This window comes from Danio rerio, chromosome 15, assembly GCF_049306965.1.
Source record: "Danio rerio strain Tuebingen ecotype United States chromosome 15, GRCz12tu, whole genome shotgun sequence".
NCBI lineage: Eukaryota > Metazoa > Chordata > Actinopteri > Cypriniformes > Danionidae > Danio > Danio rerio.
Genome location: NC_133190.1, coordinates 25,934,417 through 25,952,445, shown reverse-complemented (window position 1 = coordinate 25,952,445; position 18,029 = coordinate 25,934,417). Strand labels below are relative to the sequence as shown.

Genomic DNA, 18,029 nt, shown 5'->3' with positions numbered 1-18,029 from the left:
GACCTTCGCCACGGCGACGCAATAAAGAGCAGAGTTGAAAGTTAAACCAGTGTGTTTTGTATGTGGGCGGTTCTATAACTGACTAGCAGGAAGACGCGGCGGTGCACTCATCGTCCTACCGGAGAATGGACGCTTTACTCGGCTGTGAACTGAGTGAAAGAGCGCTAGCAGATTTGGAGGAAAATCAGTGAGGAAAGTACCGCATTTCCAGCCTCTATATTGGGTAAAGACCTACCAGCATATCGATCGCTACGTGTGATTTTTAGTGTGAATGGTGGTAGTCATTGTTCTCTATTTCTCTATGGATTTATCATGTCCCCTAACGGTGGTTTATAACTACAGAAATAACGTACGTCATGACGCATTTGAAACCAAAATCAGAACATCGAATTCCTATTTCGATTTAGGGAATTCCCATGAGTGTCTTGTTTACACTTGAATATGCATGACAGACACGCATCGCGACCTTTGTTTACATGTACAGTCAGACAAAGTGTTTGACTCAATGAATGTAAAAAAAAGGTTTGACTTGACCTGTTCAGTGCACTTGAAGATCCATGTGGTCATGTTAGCTTTAAGGAAACAGCCAGGAACCGCTGTATAAGTAGAAACTAACTAGTAGAAAGCTTGTAGAAGTCTGAACTGAGTGCTATTATTAGACAGTGGTTGCCATGCTACTCAATTGTTTCTCAATTGATGCTTCCAAAAATGTTACAATAAAAATACATTAGGCATGGACCGGTATAAGATTCTGACGGTATAATACCCTTATATAAAAATATCACGGTTTCACAGTATCACGGTATTGTGAATATTACTGCTCTAAAATATAGTCTTTTTAAATGTTTGGGTAAAAAACAAAACCTAAAGAACATTTCCATGTCAGGATAAATAATTCAAATGAATCATTGACTTCTGCTGTCTTCATTTGTTTCAAAAACACAGATTTCTGTACAATTTAAAACAGCATCTTTGGATATATTTTCTGCTGGAGATAATGTTCTAAAAATTAAAATCTTACACATACCATAAGAACAGTATTACAGAAAAGTTTGGCGGTTTTAAAACCTTGACTTTTTCAAACCGCGGTATACCTTGAAAATGGTTATCGTCCCATGGCTAAAATACATTAGTAAATAAATATTCACATCAGCTTACATTGGAGTCTTGAAGCATTGGACAAACAAGGGCTTTTTACACTAGTTCTTGTATATCTACAGCTGGCAATGGAACCCTAACATATGGACCATACATTTTTCACCTTTAAGGTCCTTGTGAAACCTAAAATAGATAATTCACCCAAAATTGAAAATTCACCATTCACTTGTTCCAAACTGAAGTAAATTTTTTTCTTAAAAAAGGGTTAAATCTGTTGAACACAAAATAAGTTATTTTGAAAAATGTTGGAAACCTGTAACCATTGAATTCCATAATTGTTTCTAAGCATTTAAAGCTGAAGTGAGTAAAATAAAAATTGTTTTAAATTACGGCTATAATTTGCATAGTAAAACAACAACAACAAAAATCCTGCATTCTTTCTCAGATGTTAGTTTGACAGTTTTGGCTAAAGAATGTCCTCATCAACTTCTCTTCAGCCATGAGTTTGAGTGAGATATTCCGAGGAGGAGCTACAAAATAAAACTCTGCCCTCCATTCGATATTGGGTTTCAGCTGAAAATGAACAACAATACTTAAACAACGAAACTTACAGTTTATGCAGACTTTAATCCCCTTTGTGGTGTCAAACGTGTAGTTACAGCTACAGTAGATGCTTCGCAAACCAATAGACAATACAGTATGATTCATTGTTTATATTCCAAAGATGCATTCAGCATAACATTAATAGTTGGCAAAATATAGTATGAGGATACTTATCGCTAGAGCCTTTCTAAAGAGGTCATGTGCTTTGATTATTCAATTAAGACAGATTGAGGTTAAATTTCCGAGGAGTTTAGGATGACCCAGGGTTCATTATTTTAAAGGAACACCCCACCTTTTTTGAAAATAGACTTATTTAACAGTTGAGTTTTACCACTGTTGAGCGTTGTTACCTAGTTATCTAGCTGGGAACTGTTTTCAGGTGTTGTGTAATATCATTCTGCTTGCTGCATTTGTGACGGCACAGCAGCTAATTTGTTTTGATTATTAATGATTATTAATGAGAGTTTAGTTCCTAGCCATTTGACCTAGACAATAAACTTACAATTTTCTGTCAGAAAAAGTACACAGTGTAACTACAGACGAGTCAAGCCTTAAATAGGAAAATTATCAAAAGCTTTTTTTTTTTTGAGTAAACATTTAGAGTGAGATGTTAATAGTCTAATCTGATTCAATGACTTGTGCTTATGCAGAGATTCACTGAATGGATTTAAAAAAGTAAACTTTGATTACTCTAAAGGAAAGGACTTTAAAAACTATGTGTACCTGGTACCGGGTCCATGACATCCTTTACTACAACATTTTTTACACTTTTAAGGTCTGTACTGGCCCAATACCCCATAAGTGGTTCCATTGAATCAATTGGAAGAGAGTAACTTTTGCATAGATTATGATAAAGACATTTTTCTTTTTTCCTATGATAACTGACATTTGCAGGAACCACCGAAATTAATTACAGCAACCTAGACCACACAAAAAAACCTAAAAGGTAGTTTAAAATTTGAGTTTACAAAAAAAATGTCTCTTTTTGGAGGGGTTTATTATAATACAGACAACATATAGAAAAAATCATTACTTTCAACAGTGTTTTCTAAAAAGTTTTTTTTTAAATGATACCAAACTTTTGCATTTACACCTCTGCATGTAGATTTTTGAAGCTTTTAAATTTGGGTAGGCAAAATCCAGGTGGAAAGCCCAAAATAGCACTTTACTTTAAGAGGCTAAAATTATCCTATTTCCCCCCAAAAACTGGAGTGTCCCTTTAAGTGTGAAAGGCCCTAAAGGGCTAAACATCACTGGTCTAAGCTGGATATTTGATGAATTACATGCAAAGAAATCTTGTGATAATGTTCAAAAATTAAACATTCTGTCACCCCCATGTCTTTCCAAACCTGTATGATAATCTTTCTTCTGTTGAATTCAGAAGTTGACATTGTAAAGATTCCCACTGACTTTTATAGCAAAAAATACAACTGGGATAAATTAGGATATAAAATGCTTGAATATTATTCAAATATGCTAACAAATCAATTTGTGTGTTCAGCAAAGTAATGCTACAGGTTTAAAGTGACCAATTATGACCAAATTGTCCTATGACTATCCTTTAATCAGTCAAATCACACCTTCAGTGTCTTGCTTAGTCATCATTTCAGCTGTAAGGGGGAAAAATAAATCTGTTGCGCATTGAATAAACAGACTAGGACAATCCTGATCATTCATCATTATTCGAAATAGTCTTGCATATGCAAAGAATAGATTCATCTATATATAATGCCTGTCACAAATTGAATTAAGATGTTTATTATAATGCATATTAATCACACATAGTGATGGATCATGCAGTTTCGTTAGATAATGGACATTACCAAAATAAACACTTTGGGTGTGTTGTGGAAAGAAATATGTGTATCACGTAACTGAGTAAGCGTCATGTGTCATTGAAACACAAAGCCAAAGGAGGGACCTTACAAGGTTTGGCTTGATTTTCTCTTGGGTTACTGTGTCCCTTGGGTTTATTGTAGCAATTGTTTCCCCGTTGTACACAATTAACATGTAACCCTTGTATTTCAGGGGTTACTTTAAAGTCAAAATGTGGCGATTTGGAAGGCCATCAGGGTCAGAAGTATTGAAATGGAGGTGCCAAAGGTCATCAAGAGATACATGCTGCAAACTTCACACCATGGCTCTTCAAAAAAGTAGGTGTTAAATATAAAAATATGACAATATTCATGAATCAAATGTTATTTACTTGTTTTTTTGTAGCTTATTTATTTATTTTTCATAAATGTATGTACAACTTCTGTGCACAGTATCATTCAAAAGCTAGGGATCTGTGTTTTTTAAAGGAAAAAGGCGTTTTATGTTCAACAAGTTTCATTTACTGTTCTAAAAAATACTATATTGTAAAATATATTCAATTTACAAATTGTCTTACTAGACAAAGTGTTTGTCAAGTGTTTATTTGTCAAATTGGCTCACAAATCTATTCTGTGATGTCAAAGCTGAATATGCATGATTTTTCAGAAATTATGTTAATGAGCTTATTTGCTGTTCAAGAAACCCTTTTCTTAATTGTTATTGTTATGAATTTTTAATATGGTTGTGCTCTTAAATATTTTTTTTTGCGTGAAAAAATCAAAGAAAGAGATCATTTTTAGGATTCAGATGAATACAAAATAAAAAAGAGAGTTTATTTGAAATAGAACACATGTAATAACATAAATTATTTATTGCCATTTATTTTATAAATTAAAAGTATTTTTGTTGAACTGACCTCAATCATTTGACCAGTGATATTGAATCATAAAAATATAAAATGCTTAAATAAAAAAATATATATATAGCTTAAAGGGGCTAATAATTTGGACCTTAGAATGGCTTTAAAAAACTGCTTTTATTCTAATTTTTATTTTAACCGAAATAGAACAATTAAGGGTGCTTTCACACCTGTGAATCGATTCAGTTGTTCCGAAACAGGGATTGCAATTGTTACATTGTTGCTCTTTGCTCTTGGAGCGGTTCGCTTTCACACTGCAAAGTTTCTAAACGGACCAAAAGAGTTAAAACAAGTCACGTGCGAGTAAACTCTCCTCACATTGGTCAGAGTGTCAGGGTTTGTTTTGCAGCGTCCCGCTCAGCTGTCAGGAGAGGTGGTGGTTTGGTGGTGATTGACAGGGTGCGCGCGCGCGACATGTCTGAGGAGAGACGCGGTGGGGAGGGGTGAGAAGGGTGCGCAACGATGCCTATTTGAGGGAGGGAGACGCAAGATTACCGGGAGATCATCACTCGTTTGCGGGCATCCGGAGACTCGCGAAACTCCCCGCCCTACTCATAATTCTCTCTTCATATAGCCGTAAGCCTATTACGTATGCATAAAACACTGTGATATAACCGCGCTCGGATCGGATCGCTTTCTCACTGCAATCGAACCGCTCCAGGGTTCGTTTCAATCGAGCCGAGACCACCTCATTCAAGCGATCTCGGAGCGATTACTTTGGCGCGGAACAGAGCGCGATTGCCCTGTTCACATATGCCAATCGAACCGCGCTAACTGGCCAAACGAGACACGTTCCGAAACAAAAGTGTAGGTGTGAAAGCACCCTAAGACTTTCTCCAGAAAAATTTTTTTTTACGGAAATACTGTGAAAATTTCCTTGCTCTCTTAAACATCCTTTGGGAAATATTTAAAAGAGAAAAAAAATTCAAAGGGGAGCTAATAATTCTATTTTCAACTGAGTATATATAATTTATTTTTATTATTACCTTTAAAACAAACAAACGAACAAACAAAATATATTTTTGTAATTATAGCAATAACAATTGTTTATTTCAGCTGTTAACTTAAGCCTCCAATCAGCTGGCATCTGCAGAAATATAAAGCGATGTCACTTGTCATTCCCAATGTAAGTATTATAAGAAATAAACTTTTTCTAATGTTTTTATTTCAAATAATATGTTTTAAAGTTATCTCTGTGCTCTTTCTTCAGCAAGACAGCAAGCTCTTGTAGAAATGCATGGAAAAAACAATTGACACCTATGTGTTATTCCGCCTCTGGATTCAACCACAGGCTCTTCTGTACCTCTCAGCCCGTCACAGGTGAGTTCATACATGAATCAGTGACATTTGGATGCCATATTACAACATTTAAATGATTTAGTGGCTGTTCACTCTAAATGAACATTCTGTCATTATTTACTCATCCTCGTGCTGTTAACTCATCCTCACAGAATTAATTTTAATCCTTTCATAAATAGGTTTTTAATTCCCTGTCTGACCACCTGAATTATTAGTTTTTAATGGGTTCTTTATTTATAACTCATTCCTTTTACATTTCCATGGTGAAGTGTGCGATTTTTATCATTTTACATACCTCAGCCAATATGACTTGTGAATGTATAGTTTTTTGAATGCTGTAAAATCGGATATTTTGATTCAATATTTTTAAGAACATGTATTTGTTGTTTAAACATAATAATAATAATAATAATATTAAACATAATAATAATAATAATAATAATATTTGATCTATGATGGGTGATGGGCACTGCTATGACATTAATTGCAGTGGAGAACTTAAAGCTGCTGGATTTCATCTTGCATATTTAACAACTTTTCCCAAAAGTGTGGAAGTGAGTGGCTGTTAAGCTGGGAGAAACATGCTGAATGCGTCTTTCAGGATTTTTCATTTTCAAAAAAAGCAGAGTTTGAATTTAGCTGCTGATTGTCTGACCCACTGAACATTGTAATCACACCAGTGTGATTGTACAAAGGGTTAAACACTAATTGGTAATTGGCATCCTAAGTACCTGACAAAGAAGAGAAGATATTGGCAAACAGAGTTGTATTTGTAGATCTTCGTTTCAATACAGTAAACCACTGAAGTCTTATGAAATGTTTTGACATTTTTTTGGTTCATTGTCTGTACTTTAAGAAATCACGGGACCATTGCTGTCTATGGAGAATGAGGATACTCCTGGATTTCATCTAAAATATCTTAATTTAAGTTCCAAAAATGGTGTGAGGTGATTGAGTAATTGAGAAATTAATAACAGAATTTTCAGTTTTAGGTGATTTAACCTTTAAAGTGGACGCTACCAAAATAAAGTTGAGAACCACTACTTTAATTGATGATCATTCAGCTCATAAAATAACAATGTTATCACGCTTGTATTATTATTCACCCTCAGATCCCATTGAGATCCACAGGCAGAAGTTGGCATTATGGTTCAGTCACATTCCTCAAGAAGAGAGGCAGTTCTCTGGCTACGTTTCTCCCGAAACTATGCATGTAGAGCCCCTTATCCTAGAACGTCATCCCGATGAGGATCGCGGCCTTAGTCCTTTCAAAGAAAAGACAAGCGTATGTGCACAACAGTCGCTCACAGTTGGGGATCTGTTTCATGATAGCAATCATGGGAAGGCTCGTGGACTAAACATTTTGATGTACGGGGCTGTCGGTACAGGGAAATCCACCGTTATCCGTAAACTGGTGCAGGACTGGTGTGATGGATCTCTTTTCTCCCAGTTCAAACTTATGTTGCCTTTCTCCTGTGAGGATATTTCCCAATTATCCAAAGCAATATCTCTTCGAGACCTTGTGGGCAGGAAATATATGCACCTCCGCAAGACGCCATATCTTAGTGGAGAGAATGACATGGCTAGGGATGTCCTTTTTATCTTTCATGGAATGGAGAAGATGAAGCTGGATTTTCGCATCAGCTCCACTGAGTTATGCAGCGATCCTAATGAGGCTCTCCTTTCAGGAGCTATTGTTGTCAATCTGCTTAGGAAATACATGCTACCTGAGGTATGAGGCTCAGCATTTAAAGTGTATTAAGCTTTTTACTTTGTGAACTGGCATGTGGAATAATGTTCAAGATTAAATTAGTGGTGGTTTTGGGATGTAAAACGCACTGTTTTGATTTTACGACATGGTATACGCTGTTCAAAAATGTTGGGTTACACACAATCCATTTGTGTTGGGAAAACATGAAAGAATTAATTTAACATATGAATTTTTACAAATATAAGTTGACTGAACATAAAGCAAATAAGTTGTAGCAAAAAAAAAAACTCAAAAATTGTGTTGTTTGGATTCATTTTAAATGAGTAACAAACAGCGAATATAATTTTTTTGTATATATGTACATTTTTAAATTTATTTTTACTTTGCTATCCATTGCTATAATAATAGGAAAAACCCTGTGAAAACCCAGAAACAAATAGAATTTATCAAATGTGAATATTATTAAAAACAAACAAAAAAAAAACTAATATATTATTTATATACCAATATTTTATTATTAATGTTATTGTTGTTAATATTATATTAATATATAATTGCAGTGCCATAGATTTATGACACATATTTTGTCTGGATCTATTAATGTATTTAAAACTATAAAATGCATTTCTAAATACAGTGACCTGAGTTAACCTGCTCTATAATAAATATTTTCTTGGGTAACACATTCATTTAGGGTGATGTAGTTCCATGCCTTACTATATGACGTTCCATGCCTTACTATAGTAATTAAAAAAATTATGCATAATTAAATGTAACTAACCCAAAACCTAACCCACATTCCATCCCCCAACCATATAGTAAGTACATGTAATTAATAGTACTCAATAGTAAAGGGTAATTTACATTTTTCAGTGATCTCCATAACAATACATTTTCTTATTAAGTCATTTTTAGAGCATTATGAAATCAACAGGAACTCATAATAAACTTAAGAATTCAGATGCAGATAATATTATCCCTGATACATTAAGATTTGGGCTTCACAATATATTGTTTGAGCATCGATAATGTGCACATCCGCAATAGTCACATCGCAAATATTTGCAATGTCTAGTGTGAATTATAGTTGATCAGGAGCTACAGAATTGTATTTAATTACTGTATTTATATGGAATTTGATTTCTGCCAAAAAACATTTATTACTTAGAGTTTTTGTCTCGTTTCTTGTCAAAATATCTACATTTCAAAGCAAAAACAAGATTATTTCCAACCCAGGCTCACTCTGATTACGTACCCCTATATACATTTCTGGAGAGAGCAAAAGACATCCCAGGAGCTACTTTTTTTTGCAGTTTTTGTGAATCCACCAGAGACAGCTGTGTATGCTTTTTCAGATCTCAAATTTCTTTTGTGAGTGCCATTCGTGACTGCTCTTCTCACGTAAATCCAACAGAGGCCGCTGTTGACTAACTCACTGACTGACTGACCAACTGACTTGATCCCCTCCCTCCCCCTTCCCTAAACCCAACCAATAGTGTTTTAAAAAGCACCTATTTACCTGCCCACCTCCTTCCCTCAACTCAACCTCAGTATTTTGAAAAGCCCCCTGATTTTACCACGTCAGATTTTTCCACATTCCCACCCTGTTATGTACTGGTTTATTTTATTTTTAGACTTCTGTTTTTGTCTTACCTGCATTTTCTGACTGTTCTTCACCGGACATGAACCCCATTGTTGCGGTCATCTCCGCTCTGCATCTCAAGTCCGCCGACGTACGTGTCGAGCTACTGGACAAACTGGTAATGCCAGAAGTTTTACACATGCAGTTAAGTGGTCAGCTGTTTAGCGAGAAAAGGAATGGTGTTATACTGCCCGATAGTATTCATTTTAAAGACGAAATGCAGCCATACGTAGCTCTGACTAAATAATTTATGATCTCCAGAAACATATGTAGGGCTACGTTTTCAGAATGAGCCTATGTTAATTATTTCACTTACCCCACTGGCAGATCATTTTCTTAAAACAAGCAAAAAATATTTATTAGTAAAATTAAAATCATTAATTATTTTTAATATTAATTTTGGTATTTGGACTAAAAATGAGACAAAATGTAAGAAAAGCTTTTTTTTTGCATTGTGATTAATGATTCAATTTTAATAATTCAAGTTCCCAAAACTGTTAGACTCCCCAGAAAACCGTCAAATAAAGCTATTCAAACCATCTTCTGAAACTATATTCATATTGCAATATTTATAGCAGAAAAAGTAAATATCGCAATATCAGATATTTCCAATATCATGCAGCCCTAATTAAGATGAATGTACGTTGTGATTAATAGCTGATTAAGCAAATATTTCTTTTCTTACAGGCTAGCATTTTAGTTACAACCAGACTATCAGCTGTGGACAGAGTTCCTAAAAAATACATAAACCGTTACGTGCAAATCTGTGGCTTCAACGACCTTGATCGCCAGCGAGCCTACTTCACCAGCAGACTCCTGCAGCAGCATGAAGGCAAGCCAGACAGAGCGGCTGAGATGCTGATAGAGATGCTTTACCTAAATCTACAGCGGGAAAGTCAGCTAGCAACCGCCTGCTTCTTACCATCGTACTGCTGGCTCACATGCGCCACGCTTCATTTACTGCATTTCACTGACACAAAGTCACCAATTCGGACCCTCACTGGCATCTACACCAGCTTCATGAGGCTCAACTTTGGAGGAGAAGTGATAACTCTGAATGGTGGTGTCTCTTCACAGGAGCAGCAGAACTCATTAATGCTGTATGTAGTCCGTACTGTTGGCAAACTAGCTTTTGACGGGATCACCAACAAGCGGACTTCGTTCACCGCTGAAGAACTGGAGCAGTGGGTTGGTGGCAAAACCAAAACAGACGAAGAGCTCCGTGAGCTGGCAGTGTTTCGTACTGATGTACTCGACTTCTTTCTTGTTCCTCGTGATGATTATGGTTCAGATCCCGAAACGAAAGGTAGACGCTATGTGTTTGCTGTCCCCATCATGCAGGAATACCTAGCCGCTCTTTATGTTGTTCTCGGTGAGAACAAAACCGTACTGGAGAAGTTGACTAAGGAGGTTTCAGAGGCTTTGGGACCAGCCAGCGAGGACATCACAAGTCTACTGAGCGTCCTCTCCAAAATCATACCCTTCAGAATCTTTGCAATTTTCAACTTGCTTAAATTGTTCCCCAAACTCTTCGAGAAGGTCAGTAGCTACAGCAAGGGGCGCATCGCCAACACCATGGCAGCAGAAATGTTTCGTTCGGAGGACAGCTTCAACGAAGACGTCTTAGACCAAGTGGAACAAAGTCTGCTGGGAGTTCATGGTCCCCAGCCGCAGGAGGAAATCTACACCAGGGCGTTTGAACTCTACCCTATCTTCATGGGTGGACTTCTTCATTATGGCAACCGAAGGCTGTTAGATCAACTCGGCTGCAACATCAAAAGCCACACGGTTTCTCAGATCACTCGAGCGCTGAGGAAAAACCTGATCAAGCAGAGCCAGAAGAACCAACCTCCTGAGGAGCTCATGGATCTGCTGGTTCTGCTCTATGAGTTCCAGAACCCTCGACTCACGGCTGAAGTCCTGCAGTCCATCAAGTCCCTCAACCTGTCGACTGTCCGCATGACGCCACATAAGTGCTTTGTGCTGAGCACAGTTCTGGGTTGCACAACCTCCAGCTTCCACCTGAATGAGCTGAACCTGTCCTCCTGCCACATCACGCCAGAACTGCTGCAGATGCTTTGGCCAGCCTTCCGACACACCAGAAACCTCAAGTGAGACATCCACTTACTAATATGGATTTACAACAGTGTTTCTCAACCACGTTCCTGGAAGACTACCAGCTCTGTCTCCTTAACCAAACACACCTGATTCAGATCATCAACTCATTAGGAACATGGTTGAGAAGCACTGCTCTAGAACAGGGGTCACGGACTCTTTTCCTGTAGAGCAGGGGTGACAACCCTGTTCCTGAAGATCTACCTTCCTGAACATCTCAGTTGCAAGCCATATCAAACACACTTGCCTGTAATTATCAAGTGCTGTTCAGTCCTAAAGAATTGGTTCAGGAGCGTTTGATTTGGTTTGTTTGGTCAGGGTTGGAGCTGAACTATGCAGGAAGGTAGATCTCCAGTAACAGGGTCGAGCACCTCTGCTGTAGAGCTACCTTCCTGCAGATTTCAGTTGCAACCCTGACCAAACACACCTGTCTGTAATTATCAAGTGTTACCTCAGGTCCTAATTAATTGGTTTAAGTGTGTTTGCAACTCAAATCTGCAGCAAGGTAGCTCTCCAGGAACTGGGTTGGTGACCCCTGGTCTAGAAGAAGTCTGCATGCTTAAATAATTAACCTTTTTAAGCATATTGAACACCTGACATGAGCTTTTTTTATAATAATGAAATGAATAACAAAATATGCTTGACATAATCTAACTGTAAACCAGGGGTCTTCCACTAACAGTTTTAAAGTAAAAACAACAATGACAATGGTTATATTATATTTAGGTTTTAGGTGTACAGTTTATGCATGTTTACCCTTCATGCTGAAATTGGCTGAATATAAACCAGCTTAAGGTAGTTTTGTAGGTCAGCTGGATCAATGGTCGCCTAGTTTGGTCAAAAATGTCAATTCTATCATTAACTCACTCTTCAATTCAGGTCACAAACCTGTTTCTGAGTTTCTGTCTGCACAAAAATAATTTATTCTGAAAAATGCTGGAAGCCAGTAACCTTTGACCTTCACAGTATTTGCTTTTCATACTAAGGGAGTCAATGGTTACCGGTTTCTAACATTCTTTAAAATATCTTCTTTATTATTTAACAGAAAATGGAACGTACGAATTTTTGGAACCACTTCTGAGTTAGTAAGTAGTCAGTAAATTTGAATCTTTTGGTCAACTATTCTTTTAAATTTAAAATTTAAAAGAGCAGCTAAATGGTGTTCGAAATCAGACAAATGACAAAATCAGCAAATATATTTAGGCTGTTATTGATTGATTAATTGACTAATTGACACTGTAAAGGGTATAATTTTGAAAAAATATCAAATGTCATGACAGGATTAAATTAGGTTTTAAAGATATAATAAAACAGAAAACCGATAGAAAACTATTTAGAATAGGAAGAATTGATCACAATTGTCTTGTTTCTGCTGTATTTTTATATAATATTATAATTACAACATCGGTGAGCATAAGAAACTTTTTTCATCAAAAATTTACAGGCTGTGAATTTCACAAAAATGAATGCATCAATGATTTATACTTAACACATGATGGCATCACAGTCGGATCATTATTTAGAATTAATAATTAAATCTTTATTATAATAATCTGATTTTAAATAGACACAAGTTGAAGTGCCCTGAAATACGTTAAAGTCAATATTTATGAATGACCCTAAGTTTCTAATGTGATGTATGTCAGTGAAAGTAAGAGCAAGTGAGGACTGGTTTGGTCTTTAACATACGTCTTTTACTATTAATTAAATGATTGCTTTGCTTGCAAAAAGCAGTCTGTAATATTTACTTCTGAGCACAATTAATGCATTAGTTACTGATTTTCTGCATGGGGAAATCAACAAACTAATGGCACGCGTGTGTGTTTTTTGCTCACTGTGTGTTTACAGTCTCCAGTTTAACAGCCTGGATCCCGAGTCCTGCATTCTGCTCCGAGATCTGCTACTCGAACCCAACTGTACCATTAAGTCATTACAGTAAGCCTGCTTTCAGTAGCACATTATTACAGTGATCTTTATCAGGGTAGGTGATGTTATAACTGACAAAATATGTTCTATTTTATGTTAGGCATATTGAACATCCAGACAGTTGTTCTTGCAGAATAGCAAAGCAACTTGTATAAGAGTGAAGGGCTTTATTTTGTAAAAAAAAAACAGATGTATATTATCCTGCTTATTACGTGGCTACGTGCCACATATATGAACAATTGCATGCTATTGGTTGAATTTAGTGAATGGCATGACTTGGAATGTTGTGAATGATCAATTAAAATCAAGTATTCCACGTAGCCATGCAATAATATCCAATAAAACATGCTGAAAAAATTATCATCTACAGTATGTAATGTGCTGCTGTGCGTACAAAAATTCTGAATCACGTCCCAAGTTCTGAAATCAACTGTGACACTGCTTATCAGACGAATCAAGAAAAATTAAATGATACATGAGTTAACATCCTAGTGTTCAAAAATCAGTGTATTTATACTATGAAAAGACTTTCCTGTGTATTTTATGTGACCTTTATGCCCCTCTGATCACAGGTTATGTGATAACTACTTGTCGGACAGCGGCATTAGTCATTTGCTGGAAGCTCTGTCTGGAAATCACTCTCTACAGCGGCTGAATCTGATGCACACAGGACTTAGTGACAAATCTGCACTACTACTGGCTGAGAAACTGGGCCAACATGATCAGTTAAAGGAACTGAACGTGGCTTACAACAACATCGGAGACAGTGCAGCTCTCACGCTGGTCGATGCTTGTCGCGAACACCCCAGCATCCACACAGTGCAGTGAGTACAGTGTGTTATAATACACCTTTTAGATGTATCTTCCTTTAAATCTGATTTCAGAGTGCTGTTTTAAATGTATTTGAAGAGTTCAGATGCAAAAAAAATCTCTAAATGCCATCTGAAATTTTCTTCTAAGCATTTTTCTCAGGCTCCTTTGTCTTGATTCAGTGTGTTAAGTAGCAATATTAGAAGTTAAGAAATGCAATCCAAAATCTTTTTAATAAATCTCTTTACGTTATCTTCCATTCATACAAAAACTATTTACAGAAGAAAGGGGGAATAGATGTAATATTTGTAAAAGGCATGGAACAGAAGCACATTAGGTTGAATCTAAGTTATACTTCATCAATTTGGACCAGAAGCCAACAAATTTATATATTTAATTATTTATGTAATTTCTCCTCAATAAATATAATTTTAACATTTAAACTTGTCATTTTTTTAAAGAAATATTATGCTATGAAGTGTATACAACTACAGTTTTCCTGTTTTGACACATTAAAGTACATCACTAAGAAATTATTAAATTTTTTGTGGCAAGCAAAAAAATAAATAAATTCCATCGGCCAAACCAGGCCATTAGAAATAGTCGTTAGTGTTTAGCCCCATATAAGTCTAAAATTTCATCCATAATGGTCTTAAACGGGTCTTAAGAAGTTAATGAAACCTGCAGAAACCCTGTTGTAGGTGTTCTGTAACAAAAATAATAATCACTATATAAATCAAATACATATTAATCCATGATCATGCTAGGGGTGGTTTTAGGATTTTCATTTCAGGGGGCTTAGCCTGAACAAATTGATACTGTTTGTGGATCTCTGTTTAGATACAGACTACTTTCTAACCTCAAGTAATTTTTGTTCCCATTTTCTAATGCAAAAAGGCATAGCATAAATATAATTTTTTTTTTTTAAATCTGGCACATTATTAAATAGCAAACCATTTTTTCAAGAAAACACATCATGTTTTTATCTGTCAGTCACTCTGATATGCAGTTAAAAAGCAGTTAAAATGAGTACATTGACTGGGAGGTTCTGTGTTTAGTCACTCCTGTGCATAACTGTATGGTATAGTTGATGCCACATGTACTGCAATGTGTTTTATGTTCATAGTTCATTTTGAAATTAAAATAGCCCCCCTAAAATTGGCCTATCGATACCCATGGTTCAAGTTACAAAAGGTATTCATTCATTTTCCCTTGGCTTAGTCCCTTATTTATCAGAACTATTCCAGCATATGTGTTATGCAACGGATGCCCTTCCAGCTGCAACCCAGTACTGGAAAACGCCCATACACTCTCACATTCACACATGCACTATGGCCAATTAGCACATTTTTGAACTGTGGGGAAAACTAGAGCACCAGGAGGAAACCCATGCAAACATGGGGAGAACATGCAAACTTAGAAATGCCAACTGGCCCAGCCGGGACTCGAACCAGTGAACTTCTTGCTGTAAGGCGACAAGGACCTGAGCCACCGTGCCGCCAAAAGTAATTAATTAATTTATTTACTTTTTTGCTTAGTCCCTTTATTAATCCAGGGTCGCCACAGCGGAATGAACCACCAACATTTCCAGCACATGTTTTACGCAGCTGATGCTCTTCCAGCCGCAACCCATCTCTGGAAAACATTTATACACACTCACTCACACTCATACACTACGGACAATTTAGCCTACCCAATTCACCTGTATACCGCATGTCTTTGCTCTGTGGGGCAAACTGGAGCACCTGGAGGAAACCCACGTGAACGCAGGGAGAACATGCAAACTCCACACATAAACGCCAACTGACCCAGCCGAGGCTTGAACCAGTGACCCTCTTGCTGTGAGGTGACGGCACTACCTACTGCGCCACTGCGTCCCCCAATAGTAATTCAGTCAAGGTCATTTATGTAGCTTTCATTCATTCATTCATTGATTTTCTTTTCGGTTTAGACCCTTTAATAATCTGGGGTCGCCACAGTGGAATGATCCACCAACTTATCCAGCATATGTTTTACACAGTGGATGCCCTTTCAGCTTCAACCCATCACTGGGAAACACCCATACACACTCAATCACACACATACACTATGGCCAATTTAGCTTACCCAATTCACCTACAGCACGTCTTTGGACTCGTGGGGGAAACCAGAGGGAACCCACGTAAACATGGGCGCGAAGAACATGCAAACTCCAAACAGCAACTGACACAGCCAAGGCTCGAACCAGCGACCTTCTTGCTGTGAGGCAATCATGCTATCCACTGCGCCACCGTGTTGCCCCTGTAGCTGTCATTTGTAGACTTAATGCATGGATCCAATACAATGATACACATTTGATTTTTTTCTCAGCTGTTTGTTCTCTTGAGACAAAAACTATGCTGATTGCCAAGATGCTACACATATTTATTTGTGTTTGTCCATTCAAGAGAATGAGATGTGAAAGAGAGGGCAGGGGGTTTGGTGGTTCACCTACTGTATGAGTTACATTGAGTCCTCATCCTATGGAAATGCAAACAAACAATTTGCTTTAAATGTCAACAACAAAAGGCAAACTCTTCCAGGCATCAGATAGTGTTTGAGGTGTCTTGTTTGTAGGCAGCCACTAAAGACTATTGGTTGGCGTTGAGCAAATTAAATATGTCTACAATTACTGACAATGTACTGTAAATATATAGAAATATAGATGTTTTTATTTGTTATACTGTATGCCTTGTGCTTTTTTTCATTTAGTCTGTACCTGAATCAGCTTACCGACGTGGCCAAGCAGTCTTTATATGTGCGTGGAGGTCCTCGGGTGAAGGAGGGCCGGCGGGTGAAAGTCCTGGCTTCTGTGACCGAGGGTTCGGACATCTCTGAGGATTGGCATCCCATTTTGAGTGTCATTGGGAAAAATTCCCTTTCCTGGGAAAGAGACCGTGTACGTGAGCAACTGCTGGTTTTTCTGAAAGACCTCGAATGGGGGAGGAAACAGCACCTGAGTTTTTGGAAAAAGATGCACTTTCGAAGAGTAGAGAGTGTTGTGAGGCAAATGCTGCGCTTTATAGAGAAAAGCAGCGATACAGGAACTGGTACTAAATGAATTATCTTTAGCTCTAAAGGAATGGGGGTTTAGTTTCTCAATTGGATTTTTGTTGTTAATGTTATAATTAGCCTTAACATTTCCTAGGTGTTTTGCAAAGTGTTGATTTATGTGCATGTTATGCTATCTATTTTAGCATTAGGTCAATTTCAGAAAACACTGTGACAAAATGAGTATATTTGATTATTTTAGGGAAAGACTGATATTTGCTGCACCAGACTATTTTGGATTACTACTTGAAAATTGCTCATTATTGCACGATAACAAATGATGCCATTTGAAGCCATTTCCTATGCATATGTGTTCAGGGAGAACGTACAGTTCATATAAACTCTTATGTGTTTAAAGGAATAGTTCACCCAAAAATAAATAAATAAATAAAATTCTGTCATTTACTCATCACTTTGTTTAAAACCTGGTTGATCATTTTTTCTGACCACAAAGAAAGATATACAGAAGAATGTTGGGGCAAAAACAGCGATTAGGTTTTTGGTCCTACAGTGGATGACAATGACTGCTTTTTTCCAGCATTATTCATAATATTTTGTTTTGTTTTCAAAAAAAGAAATAAATTCTTACCAATTTAGAACCACATGAGGGAGAGTAAATGATGTGGAAGTTTTCTTTTTTTGAGGTGAACTATCCCTTTAAGTGTCAAATGGTGCAATCTTAACCAAGGCAAGGATTTAGAATGCTTCTACAATGTTCACATATCTTATGCCTTGATTAAAAAAAAAACACATTTGAACTAACAAATTGTGACTGAGATCAGCAAAATAAAAAGTGCTGATTAAAGACTTTTGTCATTATTTTAAATTAAAATTAAATTAAAAAACAATTGTTGGGGTTTGGGCTGGGAGTTTGTTGTCTGTCAGTTATCTTGAATACAGTTAGTTATGTCATACCTAGTTATTTAGTTATGTCAACACTGATGGTGGCAGAGGTGTTTTCTCATAAACCTGGGATTAAATATTAATCTCCTGGTGGAACAAGGAGGAGCCATACTGACAAA

The 18,029-nt window shown here is 36.9% G+C and overlaps 1 protein-coding gene across 5 annotated transcripts; it reads left to right on the top strand.

The window, feature by feature from the left end:
• Window positions 1-103: 103 nt before the first annotated feature.
• On the top strand, window positions 104-17,812 carry nlrx1 (NLR family member X1). Of its 5 annotated transcripts, none has more exons than XM_680389.11 (9): window positions 104-223; window positions 3,730-3,854; window positions 5,492-5,561; window positions 5,646-5,755; window positions 6,847-7,466; window positions 9,775-11,198; window positions 13,051-13,137; window positions 13,701-13,952; window positions 16,669-17,812. In XM_680389.11, the coding sequence occupies exons 2-9, from the start codon at window positions 3,749-3,751 to the stop codon at window positions 17,015-17,017; spliced, it is 3,018 nt and encodes a 1,005-aa protein (XP_685481.4). In that variant the 5' UTR covers window positions 104-223; window positions 3,730-3,748; the 3' UTR covers window positions 17,018-17,812. The 5 variants fall into 5 exon arrangements, with proteins under 5 accessions (XP_685481.4, XP_021322089.1, XP_073779791.1 ...); XM_021466414.3 differs by having other exon boundaries at window positions 104-3,630; XM_073923690.1 differs by lacking the exon at window positions 6,847-7,466.
• The last annotated feature ends 217 nt before the right edge of the window (window positions 17,813-18,029 follow it).

Excerpts from the sequence above, each read along its gene's own strand:
- nlrx1 (XM_680389.11), top strand. The coding sequence starts at position 3,749 with ATGTGGCGATTTGGAAGGCCATCAGGGTCAGAAGTATTGAAATGGAGG. Across the intron at positions 5,562-5,645 it reads TGTCACTTGTCATTCCCAAT|CAAGACAGCAAGCTCTTGTA; the intron begins GTAAGTATTATA and ends CTCTTTCTTCAG. Across the intron at positions 13,138-13,700 it reads TGTACCATTAAGTCATTACA|GTTATGTGATAACTACTTGT; the intron begins GTAAGCCTGCTT and ends CTCTGATCACAG.